Source organism: Arvicola amphibius, chromosome 8, assembly GCF_903992535.2.
Source record: "Arvicola amphibius chromosome 8, mArvAmp1.2, whole genome shotgun sequence".
In the NCBI taxonomy this organism is placed as follows: Eukaryota; Metazoa; Chordata; class Mammalia; order Rodentia; family Cricetidae; genus Arvicola; species Arvicola amphibius.
The window spans coordinates 116,440,207-116,460,274 of record NC_052054.1 but is presented as its reverse complement, the minus strand read 5'-3'; the positions used below and the strand labels follow the sequence as shown (position 1 = coordinate 116,460,274).

At 47.6% G+C, this 20,068-nt stretch overlaps 1 protein-coding gene across 2 annotated transcripts in view; it reads right to left on the bottom strand.

Moving 5' to 3' along the window:
• Positions 1-6,703: 6,703 nt before the first annotated feature.
• Nhej1 (non-homologous end joining factor 1) overlaps positions 6,704-20,068 on the bottom strand; it is a 95,079-nt gene continuing 81,714 nt past the window's right edge. For both annotated transcript variants that reach the window (XM_038339861.1, XM_038339862.1), the window contains exons 6-8: positions 8,100-8,217; positions 7,486-7,604; positions 6,704-7,115 (exon numbers count right to left, since the gene is read on the bottom strand). In XM_038339861.1, coding sequence (XP_038195789.1) covers positions 7,041-7,115; positions 7,486-7,604; positions 8,100-8,217 — 312 coding nt within the window. In that variant the 3' untranslated portion in view covers positions 6,704-7,040. The remainder of the gene's footprint in view (positions 7,116-7,485; positions 7,605-8,099; positions 8,218-20,068) is intronic.

Below are 20,068 nucleotides of genomic sequence, written 5' to 3'. Positions count from 1 at the left end.
ATCGAAGGTTTGGCTCAAGCACAAACTGGGGGAGGAGTAATTTAAGTAGACAGGATGGCCTAGAGTAGGGCCCTGGGCCGCGTGACATGCGTGACAGAGGGAAGAAAGCCTTGTGACTAAGACAGAACGGTAACCCAGCCAGTGACCTTGCCTTTCGACTTTCTGATCCAGGGGGCTTTTTGGCCTCCTCTGCCTCCTGCTGCTGTTCCTCCTCCTTTTAAAATGCTTTGTTTTTAGATTTAACTAAATTTTAACAACTTTATTGTTAAAAGTTCCACGTTGCTCCCCCCCTCCACCATGCCCAGGGCCTTGTGTGTGCAAGGCAGGTGCTGTACCTCTGACCTCCAGTCCTTGAAGGTGGTTTCCAAACTTATTTTTTTATGAAGCTTAAAGTGAAGATAATTTACTCTTTAAAGGTACTAACCTGTAAATGTTCAGAGTAGGTACACAATAATAGTTATATGGAAGATTTTGAAATGAGAGAAAAGAGGGGGACTCTATTTCATTTGCTTGAGTAACCTGAGGGGATAAAACCTATCCTTTAAATACCTGCTCTCTGCTTTGGGTTTGTGCAGGGCTATTGAAAACAAGGCATGTGTCTATCTAGCCACATCGAGGCAATGTAATACCAGTTGGTAGGGATGCTTAATATATGTTCAGTAATTCCTGTTTTCTATTTATCCCCAGCAATTTACCAACACACCTGTGTCGGCCCCTTCAAGTCTTCTGTAGTGATCTGAACTGCTGTTTTTTTCCCGTTGGTCTTTTCCACCCACAGTTCACGTCCATTCTGGCCTCTCACGTCCTACTGTCTGGCCAGTGATACGGCTCATTGTCTAGAGCCTCCACGGGGACCTTGCTCCCACTGAATTACTCCCACGCACCATCTCAGCCACTTGGATGTCAATGTGCTCCCGTCATCTTTAGTTTATTGAGGTGCTGGTGCCTCTCCCTGCCTCAGCTGTTGATCACCATTCAGTTATTTTGGGGACTCCCACCCAGATGTCTACGTACATCTTAGATGCTTCTTCCCAGGAGGCGCTTGCTCTCCAGGCCTCCTCCTGGTGGGAAGCTCAGATCCCACCAAGGAGTGCCCGTTTTACAGCCACTGTGAAGATTTCTCCCCAGGAAGCCTGGCACTCCCTAGATCATCAGTAAGCACCCTCAGGAAAAAAACAGTTTCAAGACTTCTTCGCTGTTGCACCGCCCCGCCCTATATGAACAGATTAATACAGTTTCACTTGGCACTGGTCTGCTATTTCCAGTCTTCAAATCCTAAAAATGCAAGCATACTTTGACCGTTCAATAGTCCACAGTGCTGGAACTGGGGCCTCACAGCAGCTCACGTCACTGACTGGTGACACCTCCAAAAGCAGGGTGGCTGCAACCTGTGGCCTGCATATCTGCGGTGTAAACAACCAAGTGTGAACCTAGAGAGACTGCAAAGGGAACTTTCTCTGCCTTTTGATGGGCAGATCGCAATCTAGACACTGCATCTTTCCTTTCAATTCAAAACTCACTCTTCTCCTTTTCCTGCTTCTGATTCTACTCCTCCTCCACCTCTTCCTCCTTCTCCTTCTCCTGCTTCTGATTCTCCTCTTCCACCTCTTCCTCCTTCTCCTCCTCTTGCTTCTGATTCTTCTTCTTCCTCTAAGATTTACTCCTTTGGCTTGATATTATAATTATTTAAATTATCTTGCTAATTTAATTCACAGCTATCAAGGTCAGCGACACAATGGAGCTAGCCACTCCATGAAACCACCCACACTGTCATTAGCATCACCTACACAGATCTTTGGGATATTGGTACTAAGCTTGCTGTCCTGTTGGGTTATTAGCACTCCACCTTCCCAGCCAGTGTCTTCCCCTTCCTCCTGTGAGTGGTGCTGCTCTGTGCCCCGGGAGCATCAGCTGGCAATGATGACATCAGAAGTCGTTCCTGCTCATGTCTTGAATATGGAATTTCTTTACCATCCATGATTCCAAGCAGTACTGTTCTTGACCCCTCTTAATCACTCCCGTTCACCATCCATTCCAGGCCTGGGCAGGGAGGGAAAGAAGGATGGAATGGCAGTCAAGAGAGTTGTCTGTCCCCTACTTCAGTCTCCCCTCTCCTGTCACCGATTTCTGACTAGGCTGTCGATCCTATCAGGGGTCCATAAAGCTGGGAGGACTCTGGCCCGAGAGAGGGGGGTAGGGGTTAGGCAAACAGGCCAGGGAGGCAGTTGGTTGAAATTTAACCACAATATTCTTGGTCTCTATTGTTTTGAGTGAGGCCCAATATTTCCACAGCAGGATTATAGGATCTGATTAACCATGTTAGACAACAATGCTGAGCTGGGATGGGCTTCCCCTTCCAGCTGCCAATATGAAAATGTAAATATAACCCCAAGATTTCAGAAGAGACTCCCAGAGCCCCCAAGTTCTACTCCCCAGTTCCCCCAGCTCTGCCACTGCTTGAGGCCCCAAAGTTCAAGGAGGTAGAATGGTACTGCGTGCTCCTTTAACTACTGGCCCTTGGCCCAGCGGACAAGTAACCCTGGCACAATCTTCCCAGGTGAGTCAATGGCTGTGTGCTCCCCACACCCTGGAGTTCTTTCAGTGCCTCTTCCGGGTTCCCCTGGTAGGTTGGTCTGATTCTCAGAAGTCCATGAGAGTCGGGTGCCCAGAGGCCAGCACTCATTCACAATGGTCCAAGGTTGTAAAAAGCCACCAAAGGTCTGTTGGGGTCCAGGAAGAAATACTGAGTGGGATTGTGGGACTTAGCAGCCCAGAAAAGGGAGTAAACATTTGGTAAAGTGCCTTTGGTACCATCTAATGACATCCCGTGTGCAGAGGTGGACACGCGGAACTGGAGGACGTGCAAAGGACTGCCATGACGGCAGGATCTGTGTGAAGGTGTTCCTTAGAGGGCTGGGATTAAAGAGAAGGTGGTGGCTGCAGCTTCTCCAGGATCCCCTGGGGTCCCCAGCCCTCGCGCAGACAAGCTGCCTCACACTCAATGTTTTCCCTCAAGGAGCATCCTCTGAGACCTAGGGCAGTGGACCACGGAAGCGACCAAGAGCAGCAAAGAAACTTGAACTTGAGTATCATACAATATCCTTGGGGTCAACAACAGGGACCCCTCCAAAGCAACTTCCTCCTTTGCCTGAGGTGTCTCCTGTATCTAAAGGCCTAGTATGATCTCTTCTAACTTTTCCAGGTAACAGGGACTAGTAACCATGGCTGATGGCTTCCTTACAACGTGCCACTTACTCCTTTTGAACAGGTTCCTCCCACACCTAAGAATATTACAAAAGACAAATTACTCAGAGAACTTAGAAGACTGTCATCATAGCTATTCCTTTAGTGCTTACTATGATATCATTGCAGCGACATTTTCCAGTTAGAGTCAAAAACTCTTCCCACGTGAAAAGGGGAAAACCAAGCTCATGAGAAAAGTGCCTGTTGACACAGGTTACATTAATAACGCAGTGATGATGGGGTTAGCAGAGGCTAGCTCATATCAGGATGAAGTCAGAGGAGTTAGGGTCCCCTGCACTCTGTGGAGCAAATCTTTGTAGTTCTGGGAGGAGGAGGAGAAAATAAAAGACTAAGCAGAGAGAGGGAACATCAGGATGACGGAGAAAGAATTAGTCCAGGGGAAGGGAAGCGGAGGGGTGCAATTCCTCCTAATTCCCACCCCACTGCCATCTTTGCAGCAGACACAGGTACCCCTGGGACTCTCCTGATGTCTCCTGATGGGTTGCACCTGTAGCAGCTGCCCCAAGGGCTTTGGAGATGGGGGGGGGGGGTAGACGAACAAGGAGTGTCCTCCCCCAGAGCCCGGGATGAACCCTGCAGCCCTTCCGCAAAGATCTTGGTCTAGCCTGAACTCTGCAGCCTGGAGCACGGAAGCACAGAGCTCTCTCTTTACCACCGTGGGATCTAGGAATTCCAGCGACGGCGAAGAGAAGGTGGCTCCCTTCTTTCCAGTTACTTCACTCTCCCCTGGAAACACCCCTGGACCAGGAGGCTGGCTCCCCGTGTCAAGAAAAAGGAACAACGCTGGTGGGATTTTTCAGGACCCAGCTTGGGATCTGCTTGTAAGGGCCGCTGGGAAACCCCACGAGACACCAGGTAAGGGGCTTCTACCCAGCTGGAATACAGAGAGGACATCTCCTTTAGCAAGACGCGACCTGTGATATCTGACCGGTCCCTAGCTTCCCGCGGGGAATCAACCGGCAAGGCCAAGTAGGCCTCGCGACCTAGGTGGCGCTGTTTCCCTACTTTTTAGGTCCAGTTGCAGCAAGAACTTCCTCGAGGTACCAAGCCCTGCTCCTGGCTTGCTGGCTTGCTCGTGTAAACCACCTTATATTATTTTTTTTTCTAAAAATACTCCAAAGCAATTGAAAGAGTCCCTTCTCCCACCAGCCAGCCCTGGCCCCAGCTCCGGCCCCGGGGAGCGGGCGGGTAGGCGGGGAGGTGGGCCACTGCTTTATTAAACACAGGGAAAACTAATATTTACGGAATAAAATTTATGGAGCAGCCACGAGAATTCGACCCTTTTATGTGCATGGGCAGTGGGGGTTGGGCCAGGCTGGGGGCCTCAGGGAGGGGCTCAAGCCAGGGGGCAGGGCTGGAATAGAGCCTGGTTAGGCCAATTTGTCAAAGCGGGGATTTCCCTGGAGTTGCCCTAGGATGAATGATTCTCAAACACCACCCTAACTCAGGGGTAAGGGCTTCAGTGATGCCTGAGCCAGGGCCTCTGGCGGTAATGCTTCCCCAACAACATTTGAGCAATACCTCCAAGGCAGGAGCAGCCTTTAGGAACACAGAAGCAGTGGACTGGAGGGGGACTAGGCACCTTCTTTTGAGAGAGTCCCACAATCTCATGAAAAAAACAATGAACAAAATTATGTTTGGGGAATTTTCCTTACAATTTTAGTGATTAAGAATGCCTGCTGGAGGCTGCCACGGGCAGAAGGATTAGCCAGCACAGGACACAGAGCTTCGCCGTGCTAACACCCGAGGTATGGCCTCAGGGGCTCCTGCCTGGTGAGTCTGCACAGAGGCGAGCACCCTGCTTGATGGCACGGTCCAGGATAGAGGTGTAGACTGTGGAAGACGTGCTGAATCTTTCTGGAAGATTTTTCAGTCAAGTATCTAGTAACTGTGACTGGCTGAGGTGTTCGTTAGTTCTACCTGTCGCTTACTAGCTGCATGGCCTTGAGTAAGTCAATCATTCCGAGACTAGGTGTCCTAGCAGCTTCATCTTCAGATGATGCTGTGAGATCTCAGACTACTCATCCATGAGCTGCTCGACAACAGCCAGCGTTGTCACCACTGTTCGAACTGTTGTAGGAGTCAACTACTTAGCGTGGCTCATGTGAGCCTGTCTCCCTGGACTGACATCCGGGCAGAGACATCAGTTTCAGGGAGAGAGGGGGGGAGACATGGATTTGAGGAAGGAAAGCCCTGCCAAAGCAGCCATACCAATAAATGGGCGGTCTGCACTATCTATCAAATTAAACATAAATGACTACCTCGCTATCTCGGTATCTCTTCTATCGATATCTCTCTCTCGACATCTCTCTCTCTCTGTCTCTCTCTGTCTCTTTCTCTCCCTCCCTTCCTACCTACCTACGTGCTCCCAGTGAACATCTGAGTTCACATTCCACTGCTTTCAACTCAAGTTCAAGTTTGAGATGGTCTTACTCTAGAGGAAGACATGGCAGAGAAGGTCAAGACGCTGTGCAGACAAGCCTGGGTGCCTGAGAGTGACTTTTGGGTTCTGTCTGTCTTACATAACCTTTTCTTGTTTTCAGACAAGATCTTATTCTGTGGCCCAAGCTGGCCTTGAACTCAAAGCAATCTTCTAGGGGCATCCTAGCCTTACTACATTTTCCTACTAGACACTATTAGGTACCAGTTATGTTCTAGGCTAGGACTTTTGGGGTTCCTCTTCCCTAGCATCATAGCTATACTTACTGCATTATTTGAAGTAAAGAAAGAGAAGCCAGATTTAGGGGTGTGGCCTATGAGGCCGAGTCCTCGCCTCGCATGCAGGAAGCTCTGGACTTGATCTCCAGCCCTGCAGACAGCAGGTGTGCTGGCACACAGGCTTGTAATCCTAGGACTTAAGTGCAGACTGGAGGACCAGAAGCTCAAGGCCATCCTCCTCTTCAGAGTTCAAGCCAGCACATGCCTTTAATCCCAGCACTTGGGAGGTAGCCTGGTCCACACAGTGAGTTCCAGGTTAGCTGGGGCTACACAGTGAGACCCTGTCTTGGTTTGGAGGGGGGTGGGCCTGCAGAAAGATAAAGACTACACACACACACACACACACACACACACACACGGAGCAAGAGCGAGAACAAGAGAGAGAGAGTCAGATTCCCTTTTCTCCCACCCCTGGGACCTGACGTTATCCCTAGTACTTGCAGTCATTTGTAGTTTTTGTCTGACACTATGATTTATCCTGTTCTCTGTGCTTTAGAAGGAGACAGAAAAAACACACCCAAGCCTGACAGACAACAGTAGTAACCTGTCTTGTGCCACCATGGAGAGTTCTCAAGACCAAGGTTTCTAACTGTGACTGACTTTAGGCCACATCAGAGACGCTGATGAAAAATCTGTAGGATGGTACTGACGGCTCAGACATGACCCAGAGACAACCAAGGGCTGTGGGTGAGAACCGGTTAGAGACCACACACAGGCAACCTCAACAGCAGGGGAGCGTGAGTGCCCTTTATTCTGTTTTAGGAGAAAAGGGTTTTCTGAGGGGCATGTGTCTTGTTACAGACCTGCTTTACTTGAGTTCACACAGAGTACTAGTTCTAGAGAAAAGACTTCACTCGTGGATGGAATGCCAGTGGCAGTGAGTTGGAGCTGGAGCCAAGCTTCCACAGGTGAGAGAGCGTCCCATTAGGAGGCCTGTCAACACAAATGCCAGTCCCCAGACAGCAGCTCCATCCGAGGAATGCCCTGCTGTGCCAGCTTTGTTCCAGATGATGCTGGGAAGCTGTTCTGCTCCTTTCTTGGTGGAGAGACACAGCAAGTCAACTGAAGAGTCCTCTCAGCTTCTTCCTCTTGGCCTTTGCCAGCTGAGGTCTCTGCACAGGGCCTGAAGCACCCTAGAGGAAAAGGAATCCCGGTTAATTGGAGTTTTGAAACAGATCTCCTATGACTCCTGGCTGGTATGAAACCTTCTTCAAGTATCTGATGTCAATGTTGTGAGGTCTATTTTAGGAAGTGCTATAAGATTCTAAGTGCGCATGTCCCTCATGAGCCACCACCAGAAGTAAGGTATAAGGGGGGTCAAGGTTCATCATTCAGCTCAAGAATGGCAGGAGATGGCAAGGGAGGGTGTGGGAAAGCACAGTGCTCTACCACTTGGAAGCAGATCACATCTCTCAGACTGTCAAGGCAGTGTCAACCAGGCAGCAGCTGCAGAGACCATGGCTGCAAGGTTACAGGTGCAGCTTCTCCTCATGTGTGACTCACCAGAGGCTCAGGCTCAGGCTCTGAGAGGGCTGGAGTGGAAGACACTGGCTGTTCGGGCTGTTTCAGAAGCTGGCTATCAGTTCCTTGAGAGGTGGGGCTGCATGATGTCTGTGTCTCTCCTGAAATCAGAAAAATCAACAGAAGGCAGAGAGAAATGCCTACTCTCAGGAGAACAGAAGCATTCACCAAGCATTCGGACGAAGGGCAGGGTTTGCTATTAATATATTAACAGATTGAAGGAACCAGCTTCCAGCTGACTTTGAGCAAACCCTGTTCCGATGAAGACTCCCAAGCCCACTTTCAGCACGTAGGTTGAGTTTCCTTGGTTCACAGGAGCTGAACAAATCTCTATACATCCCCTGGATGAATTTTCTGGCTAGTTCTCTCGTTAACTCCTAAGCACCCAGGAGTTATGTTCTGTGGTGAGATATGTGTTCTGTATCTGCACTGACCACATGGCTACTGAGCACTTGAAATACGACTAAGGTACATAAGGAAAAGAAGTTTTAATTTTATTTAGTTTTTATTCATTGAAATGTAAACAGATGATTTGTTTAGAACTGCTAAGCTCCAACTCTACTCCAAGCAGACCAGCTGTGAATGGGCATACTCACCAGAGCCTTGACGCTTCTGCCCTGCTTGGATCTGCTGTTTGGTGACTGCCACATACAGACTCTGCAGACTCAAGGCAAATGCCCTTCCATCACCAACAGTGCACGCCTCTGGCAATTTCTAGAGGGAAGGTGACACTGTCACTGGTCTGCCTGGCTAGAGAAAAGAGAGCTGATATTCCACTGACAGAACTGCCATCAATCCCAAGCAAATCTGTATGAAGAATTATGATCTGATCCAGGGCTTCCATTTGAAAGCCTGTGGCCACTGTTGGCACAGGGACTTCCCATGCACTCTCTTCTGAAGGGTCACTCTGGTGTTTCCTCCAGTCGTGAAATTAATTGTGCTTTACTGTGAACATCCCATGGGCCTCTGGCCTCTTTCTTCTTACGAGATAACCTCTTGGGGGGTTGTTTTAGGAAACGATCTTCCCGGGCTGGGGGTACAGTTCACTGACAGAGTACTTGCCTAGCATGCACAAGCCCCTGGGTTCAGTCCCCAGCAGCAGCACCATACACAAAGGACATTATCTGTCCTAAGCATCCTTGGACATCCAGTGTGCTGTCCTAAGTAAGTTTACTCCTGAACTTCCACAGCAGAGAAAGAAAAAGAATGAAGTCCAGAAGGGGGAAAGGAATAAAACCAGGACAACGGAGCTACAGTGAAGCCCTAGCTCGGAAAAAAACAAAACAAAACAAAACAAAACAAAACAAAACACAAATGATGGTGGCAGATGTCAGTCAGCGTTGGATGTAGACCAGAATAACCACACAGAAACTGTATTAATTAAAACACTGCTTGGCTCATTAGCTCTAGCGTCTTACTGGCTAACTCTTACATATTAATTTAACCCATCTCCATTAATCTGTGTATTGCCACATGGATGTGGGTTACTGGGTAAAGTTCCACCCAGCTCCAGAAAGGCTCCATGGCTTCTTAGTCCACCTCCTTTCTCCCAGCATTCAGCTTAGTTTTCCCCTCCCAGCTCTGTTCCCCAATAGCTCTGCTATAGGCCCAAAGCAGTTCCTTTATTTATCAATGGTAATCACAGCATACAGAGGGAAATCCCACATCATGTTATTGTTTTTTAAAATGATTTTTATTGAGCTCTACATTTTTCTCTGCTCCCCTCCCTGCCTCTCTCCTCCCCTTCAACCCTCTCCCATGGTCCCCATGCTCCCAATTTACTAGGGAGATCTTGTCTTTTTCTACTTCCCACAGATGCTATCTTTGCATTCATTTATTTATGCATATATGCAAGCACACATGCAGAGGTCAGAAGACAACCTGCGGGAGGTGGCTCTCTCCTTCCGTCACATGACCTCTGGGATGGAACTCAGGTTTTGAGACTTCACAGTCAGTGCCTTTGTCTACTAAGTCATCTCACAGGCTCCATAACAGATTTTGGTAAATCTGTGGAAGTATAATTTCCTGAGGGGGTGATTAGGAAAAGTCGAAAGATTCCTTAAGGAGATGATAATGGCATGAGAGCTGAGGTCTGCTCTAACTGCATCGCCTTTGCCACAGGGCAGATTGTGAGCACATTCACAGCTACGCGCTCGCCTAATTCTCTTTTCCGCTAAACTGAACTGAAAAGAGGATTGGGGACAGAACTAATGCAGTAAGAATGTGACGAGAGCGTGGCCCCTGGCGGTCTCGAATCTAGCTGTGCTTCAGTCCTGGGATGGGTCCAGAAAGTACTTGTCCCTAGGCATGCCAACAATGATGGGTCCAGGAGAGTAGTTAGGCCGGAAGCTTTCATGAGAAGTAACCCTAAATTCCTCAGCCTGAACATAATAGCTCATGTCAAGCACCTTTCCTGTGCTATAAGAACTTTTTTCTTTATGGTGCCGGGCACTGAACCCAAGGCTTCCCATATGCTAGGTGATGTCTACCACCGAACTACAGCCTCAGCCTGACATCATTTCTGAAGCCCACTGTGGGGAAAGAAGGAAACAGAACTTGTGGGAAGCAGTGGAGTGGGCACAGGATCACTGGGGTTAGAGTTAGCCTCCTTGAGTGGGACAGGTTAAGAATCTGCTGATCCCCAGGGGATAAAAACATTCATCTTACGGCAGCCTCACCTCCATGAAGACTGCCTCAGGCTTGGACTTTCTTTCGTCTTACTGCAATATAACCCAGGTTTCAATAAGACTTGGACTTTCACTGGTAACCATGGACAACAAATCAGGGAGCCTAGAGTCTAAACTTTGCCTCCAGCAGTAATCCCAGCGTTTATCATACAAGCCATCTTCAGCAACACTCCCTGAGGAGTGACCTGAAACCGAGGATAAAGCAGCAGACCACAGCGCCTCTACTCCACCTCTTGACTAGACTCAGCTCTCTAATCTTTAGGCCACCTCTCCCAAAAGACAGCCCTCTACTAGATGGGCAGCAGACCCTGACAGCAGAGAGAACAAAAGATGCTCTCCTTCCTTCAGTGTCTGGGTTTTGTTCAAGGAATGTGTCTCCTCTTGGGTCATTCACATATGATTTATTGTGCACAGTCTGCACAAATAGGCTTGGCAGAATGCAGGCAGTCCATGGTCATTGACTGATGCCCTTTATATGGAAGGAAACAGACTCATTTTCTAGGCTGATAGTTATGCAGCTCATGTCCTTAACCCATAAATGAAGGGCTAGAAGTAAGAGCCATTCAAGCATTGGCTACCCTGGGCCTAAATCCAAGTCTAGAACCTAATCTTGGTCCCTCCTCTATTCTCCCCTTTCAGAGAGATGTGGTCCTACAGTTGCCAGTGGTAATCCTCTCGCACCTCTAGTCTCAGAAAAGCACTAGCAATACCATTCATGACATTTACTAAATGCCCACTGGGTGCATTGCTCTAAGTATTTTAAATATTTACCCAATTTTTAAATCTTCTTCATTACCATTTTTCTGTCACCTAGAAGAGCTTCTCACCTGTTGGGACCTCAACTGTTCGTGAATGAATGGACATGGGAGGCACTAGTATGACCCCATTTGACTAAGACAGTCAGCCACAACTAGTAAGCAGAAGAACAGAGTGAAGTTATAAGCAGTCTGTCTTCAGGATATAAACAAAAATCACTACTTACTTACTTCTCTGAACGGCAGATTTAGTCAAAATGGAAACCAAGACTTTCTCAGGATCACAATCCACAATCTCTTACATCATAGTTTATCTGTTATCATTGAGGTGACAAGAAAACAGAACAGATTAAAAAAAAGAAGCAACTAAATGTAGGAGGTAAAAGCAGCAACTGGTACAGACTGGAGCCCTTAAGGCTGGGCCACCATAACCTATTTACAGTGGCTCTCCTGCATGACCGAGGCCCTGGGCATCCTCTCAGAATAGCCAGAGAAGAGAGTTATGTGGCCACCCGCGTTAGGAAAGGAGCAACATTAGCTCCCAAGACAGGACAATGGTAGGGGTGAGGTGGGGCAGGCCACAGAGATCAAAGCGAGAATGCTGGAGTTGGAACTAAGCAAAGTAAATAGTGTCTCCTGCTATAAGTATGCCTAGCTTGGAGCACGGTGTACCCGCATAGAGCGGGTCACTGCCCAGAATGGCAGGGCAAGAAGAGTCAGGTGAGCCTACTGCATTACCCGTCCATCTGATTAGCCCAGAGACAATTCAAGCCAGGGGAAAAGTGACTGGGATTACAGACAGCAGGCAGGCATTGCAGGAGGAGATGCAGGGGATGAACACCTCAGTCTTCCCTCCTCAGATCTGAGTCAACAACACAGCCAAAAATAAAAGTCCTACCTTGGAGATTCACATTTGCATGTGTGTGACAGGCAGATATTTTTTTATTTGGTTTTGTGTTTCAAGTGATATGTAGTAACAGACTTATAAATCAGTGGTGACAGGAACTCAGAGAAGAAAGGGGTGAATTCCGACTGAGTCCTGAAAAAAAGCCTCAGAAGACCCTAAAAGAGACATTCATGGATCTAATCTACATGGGAAGTGGAAAAAGACAAGCTCTCCTGAGTAAATTGGGAGTATGGGACCATGGGAGAGGGTAGAAGGGAAGGGGAGAGGTAGGGAGGGGAGCAGAGAAAAATATATAGCTCAATAAAATCAATTTTAAAATTTAAAAATAGATAAATAAATCCATAAATAAACAATTTTAAGAAAACAGTTTAAATTAAAAAACCTCAGAAGTGGTGACACCAAGGTGAGCCTTGAAAGGCAGATTGAGCGTAGTGGAAATGTGTGAGGTGCGAAAGTGTGAAGAAATGGGTGTGTCACGCAGCATGCAACCAGAGAACTAAGCTCATGCCCACTGGATTGCAGCCCACTTTCTCTGAATCAGGGTCATGCCCATGAGAGTTCCTTGTGCTTCATGACCGGCTCTCTCTATTTGATAGTGTTTGCAATAGCTTCCTTGGCGCCCAGTAATACTGAAACAATGATGTGGGCCCAACTTCCTCCAGGTTATACTGTTAGATTTTCTGTTACATTTATTTCACCTCCTAGTCCTTCTTCATTACTGACTTTAATAGACACAGCACTGTATAACCTCCATCAGCCACTGCAAAACCCTCCCATCAGCTACTGCATAACCCTCCCATCAGCCACTGCATAACCCTCCCATCAGCCACTGCATAACCCTCCCATCAGCCACTGCATAACCCTCCCATCAGCCACTGCATAACCCTCCCATCAGCCACTGCATAACCCTCCCATCAGCCACTGCATAACCCTCCCATCAGCCACTGCAAAACCCCCCCATCAGCCACTGCATAACCCCCCCATCAGCCACTGCATAACCCTCCCATCAGCCACTGCATAACCCTCCCATCAGCCACTGCATAACCCTCCCATCAGCCACTGCATAACCCTCCCATCAGCCACTGCATAACCCTCCCATCATCCGCTGCATAACCCTCTCAACAGCCACTGCATAACCTTCCCATCAGCCATTGCATAACCTTCTTCACCAACAAGGGTTTACCCTCCTGAGATAGTCCATGAGGGCACTGACTCTGGTTTAAACCTTATCAGAAACTTTGGGAAAACCAAAGTGACAGAACCTCCAGATTTCCTTTTCTTGTCCCTTGTTGCAACCCATTTTGGGGTCCACTTTCTTTTGTGGTCTCTCCCACCTTTATCAAGTCCAAAACACATACCCAATGGTGAAGAAATTCAAGGAATCCTAGAGGATTTGTTGGCAAGATCCCAATGGGCACTTGCAACTGAGGTAAGTGGTCTGCTCCCACATTCTTTCTTCTGAGATGATCCAGAAAAGAAACCTTCAGAGTCCCGAGAAAGGTTCACACTAACACACAGCTCCCCTCTGGATAGGTAGCTCTTTCTAAGGACAGATCTAGTAGATAGAAAGACAAGGAGAAACAAGCTAACCAGAACCTTCCATCCTCCTTTGAGTTGCTTCTGGCATTTGTCCCAGAAACTAGCATAGTTCCAAGGCCCAGGGACTAACTCTCACCCTGTCACAGCCACCAAGATCAGGTCCCCAACATGTGATTTCTCTAAAGGTAAGAAGTTCTCGCTGACTCCCTACGGAGCCCATGCCTCTGACTAGGACTCTGGTGACACTCTCCATTAGCTTCCCTCAGAGACAAGTGACAGTATTAGGAAATTCTTTGAAGGCTTTATCAGCAAAAAGGATTGCCAAAACAAGATTTAAAAGCACCTAATGAGAAAGTCTCTTCAGAAACATGACCCCCCACTGCCAGCCTAGTCAAGTCTAAAAATTACTGACATTTACCAAGGCGCTCAGACTATGCAGGTGCTGCCCTCTTGAGGTTTATACTCTAGAGAGAAGATCAGCAACAAGCACAGGGCTAATTTCATACTCTTGGGGTTGGCAAGATGGCTCAGCGGGGTAGGCACTTGACCCCGAGCCCAATGGCCTGAGTTCAATGCCCAGAACCTACATGGTAGGAGAGATGCACCTTGCACAAGTTGTCCTCTGACTTCCTCATGGGTACCATCATGGCATAACTGTCACCCTAAATTCATTTTCTCTCTCTCTCTCTCTCTCTCTCTCTCTCTCTCTCTCTCTCTCTCTCTCTCTCTCTCTCTCTCTCTCTGTCACACACACACACTGATTTACTTTATTATTTGCACGTGCATGCATCCATGCCCCCAGAGGTCAGAAGAGGGTGTCAGATTCCCTTTAGGTGAGTTACAGGCAGTTGCTTGCAGCCAGCTGACATGGGTGCTGGGAACCCATGTTCAATTCTCTGGAAGAGCAGCAAACTCTATTAAGTGCTGAGCCATCTCTCCAGCCCTATATAGTTTTAAATAGAGATCAAGGAAGGTGTCATGCAGTACATCTCAAAAGACTCTACATGGATGTGAGAGAGTAAACCATGAGGTTGAGTTCTTTCCAGTTCCCCTGGAATGGTCCAGGTTAAGCTTACCATCTAATTATTATTAGAGCCCCTTTCTCTTTTACAAGTGTCTCAACATGAATGACAAACTGGGTGATCACCCTGCGTGAGAGGACAAACACGGCAGGCACACGGCTATGTCCTTGTGTTTACTAGAAACCGTGATGCAATGAGGCAGAGGGTCACTCTGAGTGAGGAGAAAGAAGAGAGCTGCTTAGAGGCTGCAAGGTATGGCGGATGTGAGCAGTGCAGGCAGGCAGATTCGGGGTGAATTTAAAAGGGTGGCGCACACACCTTCCCTCTGATGGGCCAAGTGGCACGTGACAGGAGTCAGGCACAGGGCAGATATAACAGGAATGATCCAGAAACCTAAACTGAAATCCCTAAGTCAAAGGTGAGCTGGGGCTGGAGCATAGCTCAGTGGTAGAATGTTTGTCTAGCAGGATGAACCCCTAAGTTCTATCCTTAGAAATGTTTAAGAAACAAGAAGAAGGAAGCAATCTGAGCTGACTGCTGATCCACAACATCCACCTTCTACATTTAGTATCTTGTTTCTCCACGAAACATGCAAAGCATGACCTGCACTGGCACGCCATGGCATGAATGCACATGTGTGCACACACATGCATACACAATTTAAATAATTTTGAAGTATTAAGAGAACCCAAGTTACCTAGAAGTGTTTCAAGTGGGAATGCTTTCTCATGACTACTGATATTTTCTGCTCCGAACAAGACTATAAGGGCTGTTTGGGAAACAGAAAAACATGCCCTCCAACCCGTCACCTAAAGGGTTGACAGCCGAATGTTTTGGGCGGGATTACTCTCTTGGAGTTCTCAGAGTATGAGAGGGAAGCAGGAAGAGGACTGAGAGAACGGTGATACAGTGGTGATGCCGGGACATCAGATGCCAACTCTCCCATCCTGCTTTTCCACAGCAGTTCATACAGATAAGCAGTTTCTGAGTTTAAGGCAAGACCTTACCATGAGGGGTTCCCGTTTTGTCCCTCACTGTATTAACGGTCTCATATCCAGTAATATGACCAAAGTACTCTGTACATACGTATGGAAATGTATGATGAAACTCATTGTTTTGTACAAATGATAGTCACTTGTGAAGAGGAAAAAAATCGACCCTCCTATCTGCTGAGATGAGAAACCTTGGTGTCTTGGGAAAGAACACACGGCATCCTAAGGGCACACTGTCCTTGAAGAGCCACGTGTGAGATCAACAACACAGCTGACACTGCTCAGTGTTTGGTCTGACTTAGCTTTGTTTGGGTCTGTGCCTGTCACAAGGCCACCTCTGACCGCTCTGCCCTGCCACCGCTGACCTCCACAATTAGCCTTCACTTCCAAGCATCCACACCGTGCTGGGCTAGAGGGAAACAACACTGAACAATCTGGGCGGAATCTCGTGTTTAGAAACCTTACAAGCTAATTGTGGCTTAGAGATCTTGAATTATTTAACCTATAGTCTACTTTATCCCTTTTGCTCTCATGATGAGGTGGGAGAACGGAGCATGCTCACACTGCACGTGCAAGCGTCACGTGTCTCAGCCGGGTAAGTTCCCTGAGCACTTTCTGGGGCCTTTCCTGAGACTAGGATATCTTGAACATCTGGTCCTCTCCCATGCTGGACCTACAACAGAGGGTAACACAGGTGAAGAGCTAACACACTTCCAGGTAGACAGTCGTGTCTGGCTCAGTGTGAGAAGAAGGAAGGGGAAGACAGCCTGCACAGGAAAGGTCCAAGCAGAAGGATGAAACAGTACTTTCAAGACTTGATTTGGTTTGATTCTTTTGAAGCAGCGTCTCACTGGGTAGTTGGTCTTGAACTTGTCTGTGACTGTTTTGTGACTGTCACCACACCTGGCTCACCTAAAAAGCCATGTGATGCTGGAGGGTCACACACGCTACCACATCCTCTACCACCAAGTTACATAGCTGCTGCCAAAATTAACTAACTTAAAAATCAACCTCCACACTTACCTATCAGTCAGGCAGTAAAATATTCTCATTTCATATAGGAAAAAACAAAGGGTCAAAGGATTAATTAGTTTTCCCAATGCACAGCAGAGTGAGAAGGCAGAAGACCCAAAGAGGTGGCCTGCAGAACTTCGCCATGGTCCTCCCACTAGGCAGAAGGCCTCCCAGAACCTCCACGGACAAGGAGGTGTTTCCTACTGGGGTCCAGGACTACTAGGAGATAGCTCTGACTCTTTTTCAAGGCCCCAAATGACCCAAGCTGCAGAGAGGGGAGAAACGGATGCCTTCTTGAGGAGGTGAGCTGTGCTAACCCCACACAGCCTCCCAGGGTACAGAAAGTCACAAAGTGACTGCGGCCCAGGGAGACGCTAGACTCTGAATCGCCTTTAGAAAGAAGCTGGCCTCTCAGAGTCATTGCAGGAAGGCCCCAAAGAAAAATAATGGCAGAGGGAGTGGAAGTGGAGGTGGGGGCGGGGCAGCTGCTCTCATAAGAGCCCTTTGTGGTGGCTGCCTCTGAAAGGAGGTTTTGCTAGACAAGGTGGAACTTCTCAAGGTGACAAGCAAATGGCACAGGCTGAGCTGTGACCCTCCACTCACTCCAACCACCCCCTCCCCTTTGGAGGGCCAGAGCCCAAACTGTCCCTGGAGCTCCACCCAGCCCCAGCACAAACCATGGCTTTCTAGTCTGCAGAGCAACTAATGAGTGGCAAAGGGGCTCGAGGGACCACAGTGGTTTCCTGGGGGGATGAGTCCTCTGAGTCTCACAGAAAGGAGAATCGCAACTCCAGCTCCCTTTCCTTTGCTTTGCCCCCGCCCCCTTGCCCAAAACAAGCAGCTCCTGTCCCTCTGGCTCTGGCTGGCCTCACAGGGGGATGGGCAGTCTCAGCCTCAGGTTATCACCTCGTTCACATTCTGCTACCCCAACTATCCCTTCCCAGATGGAAGTGAAACAGTGTGGTGGAACCAGAACAGGAAAAGCGTCAAGTTTACAACAAACTCACAGCTCCAAGTCCCAAAAGGCCCCAGCTCCGCCCTGAGTCCCAGCCCTGTGCAGATTTCTCTGCTTCCCTGGCTTTGTGAGGGGACGCTCAGCTGGGCCTGCAGGTGCAAAGGTGAAGTGGAGGGCCAGCGGTGTTCTCTGCAAGACCTCTGCCGCCAGGGAGATTCTCTTTCACCAGATTACATGCCTGACAGCTGGGAACACAGCCTGTGGCAGGGCTTAAGGGCTTCCTGCCTTCACCTGCCTGCTGCCTGCTCGCTGTAGGGTGCCAGCGTCTTCTGGGGAAATCCTATTCCACTGGAAGACGTACCACTTTCCCAAACATGCACACGAGCACGTGTGCACACACACGTGTTCATCAGGCACTGAAAAATATGTGATATAATACCTCACAATATTAGGGCCAGCAAGATGGCTCAGCTGGTAAAAGTACCTTCACTTGCAAGCCTGACAACCCAAGTTCAATCCCTGGAGTCCACAGTGGACAGAGAAAACTGACTCCTGAAAGATGTCCTCTGATTTCCACATACACACACACATGCACGCACACACATACACATGTACACACACCAATAGTAAAAATTAAAAAAAAGTTAAAATCTCAAATACTGCTTTATGGGAATAAACTGATGTGATCACTTTGAAAATTGATTGGCAGTATCTACTAATTTTAAATATTCATATATAACCCATGAGTCAACCATTCCAATTCATTGTGCTTATTCAAATACAAAGGAACAAATCATGGCACAGTCTCACAGTGAAACAGTACACAGAAATGAAAAACATGCCATATGCATACAATGGATAAATTTTATAAACAGAGTGAAAGAAGTCAGACAAAAATGAATGTATGTGAGATGACTGCATCTACATAAAAGTTAAAACAGGCAAAAGTAATGATTATATGAGAAGCCAGAACATACCCTTCTGAAGCAGAAGAGGAGCACTTCTGAGGACTGAAATTTTCTAATTCTTTTTAAGATTTTTGAGACTATGTATTTTTATTTTGTACATATGAATGTTTTCTCTGCATATATGTCTATGCACCACAGTCTGCACAGTCTGCATATAGACCAGAAGAGGGCATCAGACGCCCTGGGACTGGAGCCACGGTTGTGAGCCACTACGTGGGTGCTGGGGATTGAACCTGGGTCCTCTGGAAGAGAAGCAGTGCTCTTAAACTGCTGAGCCATATCTCCAGCCTCCAAATTTCTAATTTTTCATTTGGGTGCTGGTTACACTGCTGTTCATTTTGCAACAATTCTCCAAGTTAGTTGCTTATTGACATTTTAAAAATATGCATCCTACATTTTAAGTGGTTTTCTTGTTTTGAGACAGTGTCCTACTATGTAGACCTGACTGGCCTGGAGCTTTTACACAGACCAGCCTAGCTTCGAGCTCATAGAGCAACATCTGCATCTGCCTCATGAGTGTTGGAATTAAAGGATGCACTACCATGTCCAGCCACATCTTATATTTTGATTCAAAATATTTATTAATAAAAGGGAAAAAGGGAAAAACACTCCTGAAAGCAAGCAATTCCTCAAAGGAACAACAATAGATTACTCTATGACTCATTTGCTCAAAGTTGAACAGACATGGTCACACAATAATGTGTACATTTTGGGGGATGTGGCTGAGGATGTGGGTTTGTGGTAGAGTGTAACCCTGGGTTCAAACCTCAGCACCACAAAACTGTACACAAACACTCACAGTGGCATTGTTCGTGATGGTCAAAAAGGTGGAGGGAACGGAAATGCCCATCAACAGACAGAGAATAAACAAGAAATATGGCAGATCTGGGCTGGGGAGACGGCTCAGTGGGTAAAGGCGCTTACCACATGCGAGCTTGGTGACCTGAGTTCAGCTGTCAGAACCCACAGTGGGAAAGAACCGACTCAACAAAGTTGTCCTCTGACCCCCACATGTACACCATGAAATCCATGCCCATACACAGTGTTACAGCATATTTACATATATGCAATAATAATTAAAAATATAAAAATTTTAAAGTTTTTTTAAAGGGGCCACTAAGCTAGGCAACATAGTCTGAATTTTGAGACCCACATGATGGAAAGAGCCAACTGACTCCTGCGTGTTGTCCTTGGGCTTCCATACGCTTGTTATAGCACCCTTTACACACACGCAAATAAATAAACAGAATTAATTAAAAATACCCCTCTGCTGAGTGTGTTGGCACGTACACTTAGCCCCAACACTCAGAAGGCAGAGGCAGGCAGGTCTGTGATTTACAGGCTAACCTGGCCTATACATCGAGTTCCAGGGCATCCAGGCTACATAGTGAGACCTTGTCTCAAATAAACAAACAAAATAACCCCCAAATATGCCAAAAATCCACATACTGGAGTTTTGTTTTTCCATAAACAGGCATGGGATACTGATACTTGCTTCAATACATGGACCTTGAAAGCAAAAGCTAAGTGAAAGAAGAGACACACAAGGTAGCGGAACGGGCAGATTCCCAGAAACCCAGTAGGGCGGGGGTTCCAGGGATGGGGTGGGTGGCAGGATAACTGCAGATGCACACGGGGTTCTCTGGGGAAGATAAAAATACAACCACACGGTCATGCGACTGTTTAAATCACTGAATGGTGTACACTTATTTTTTAAAAAGTATTT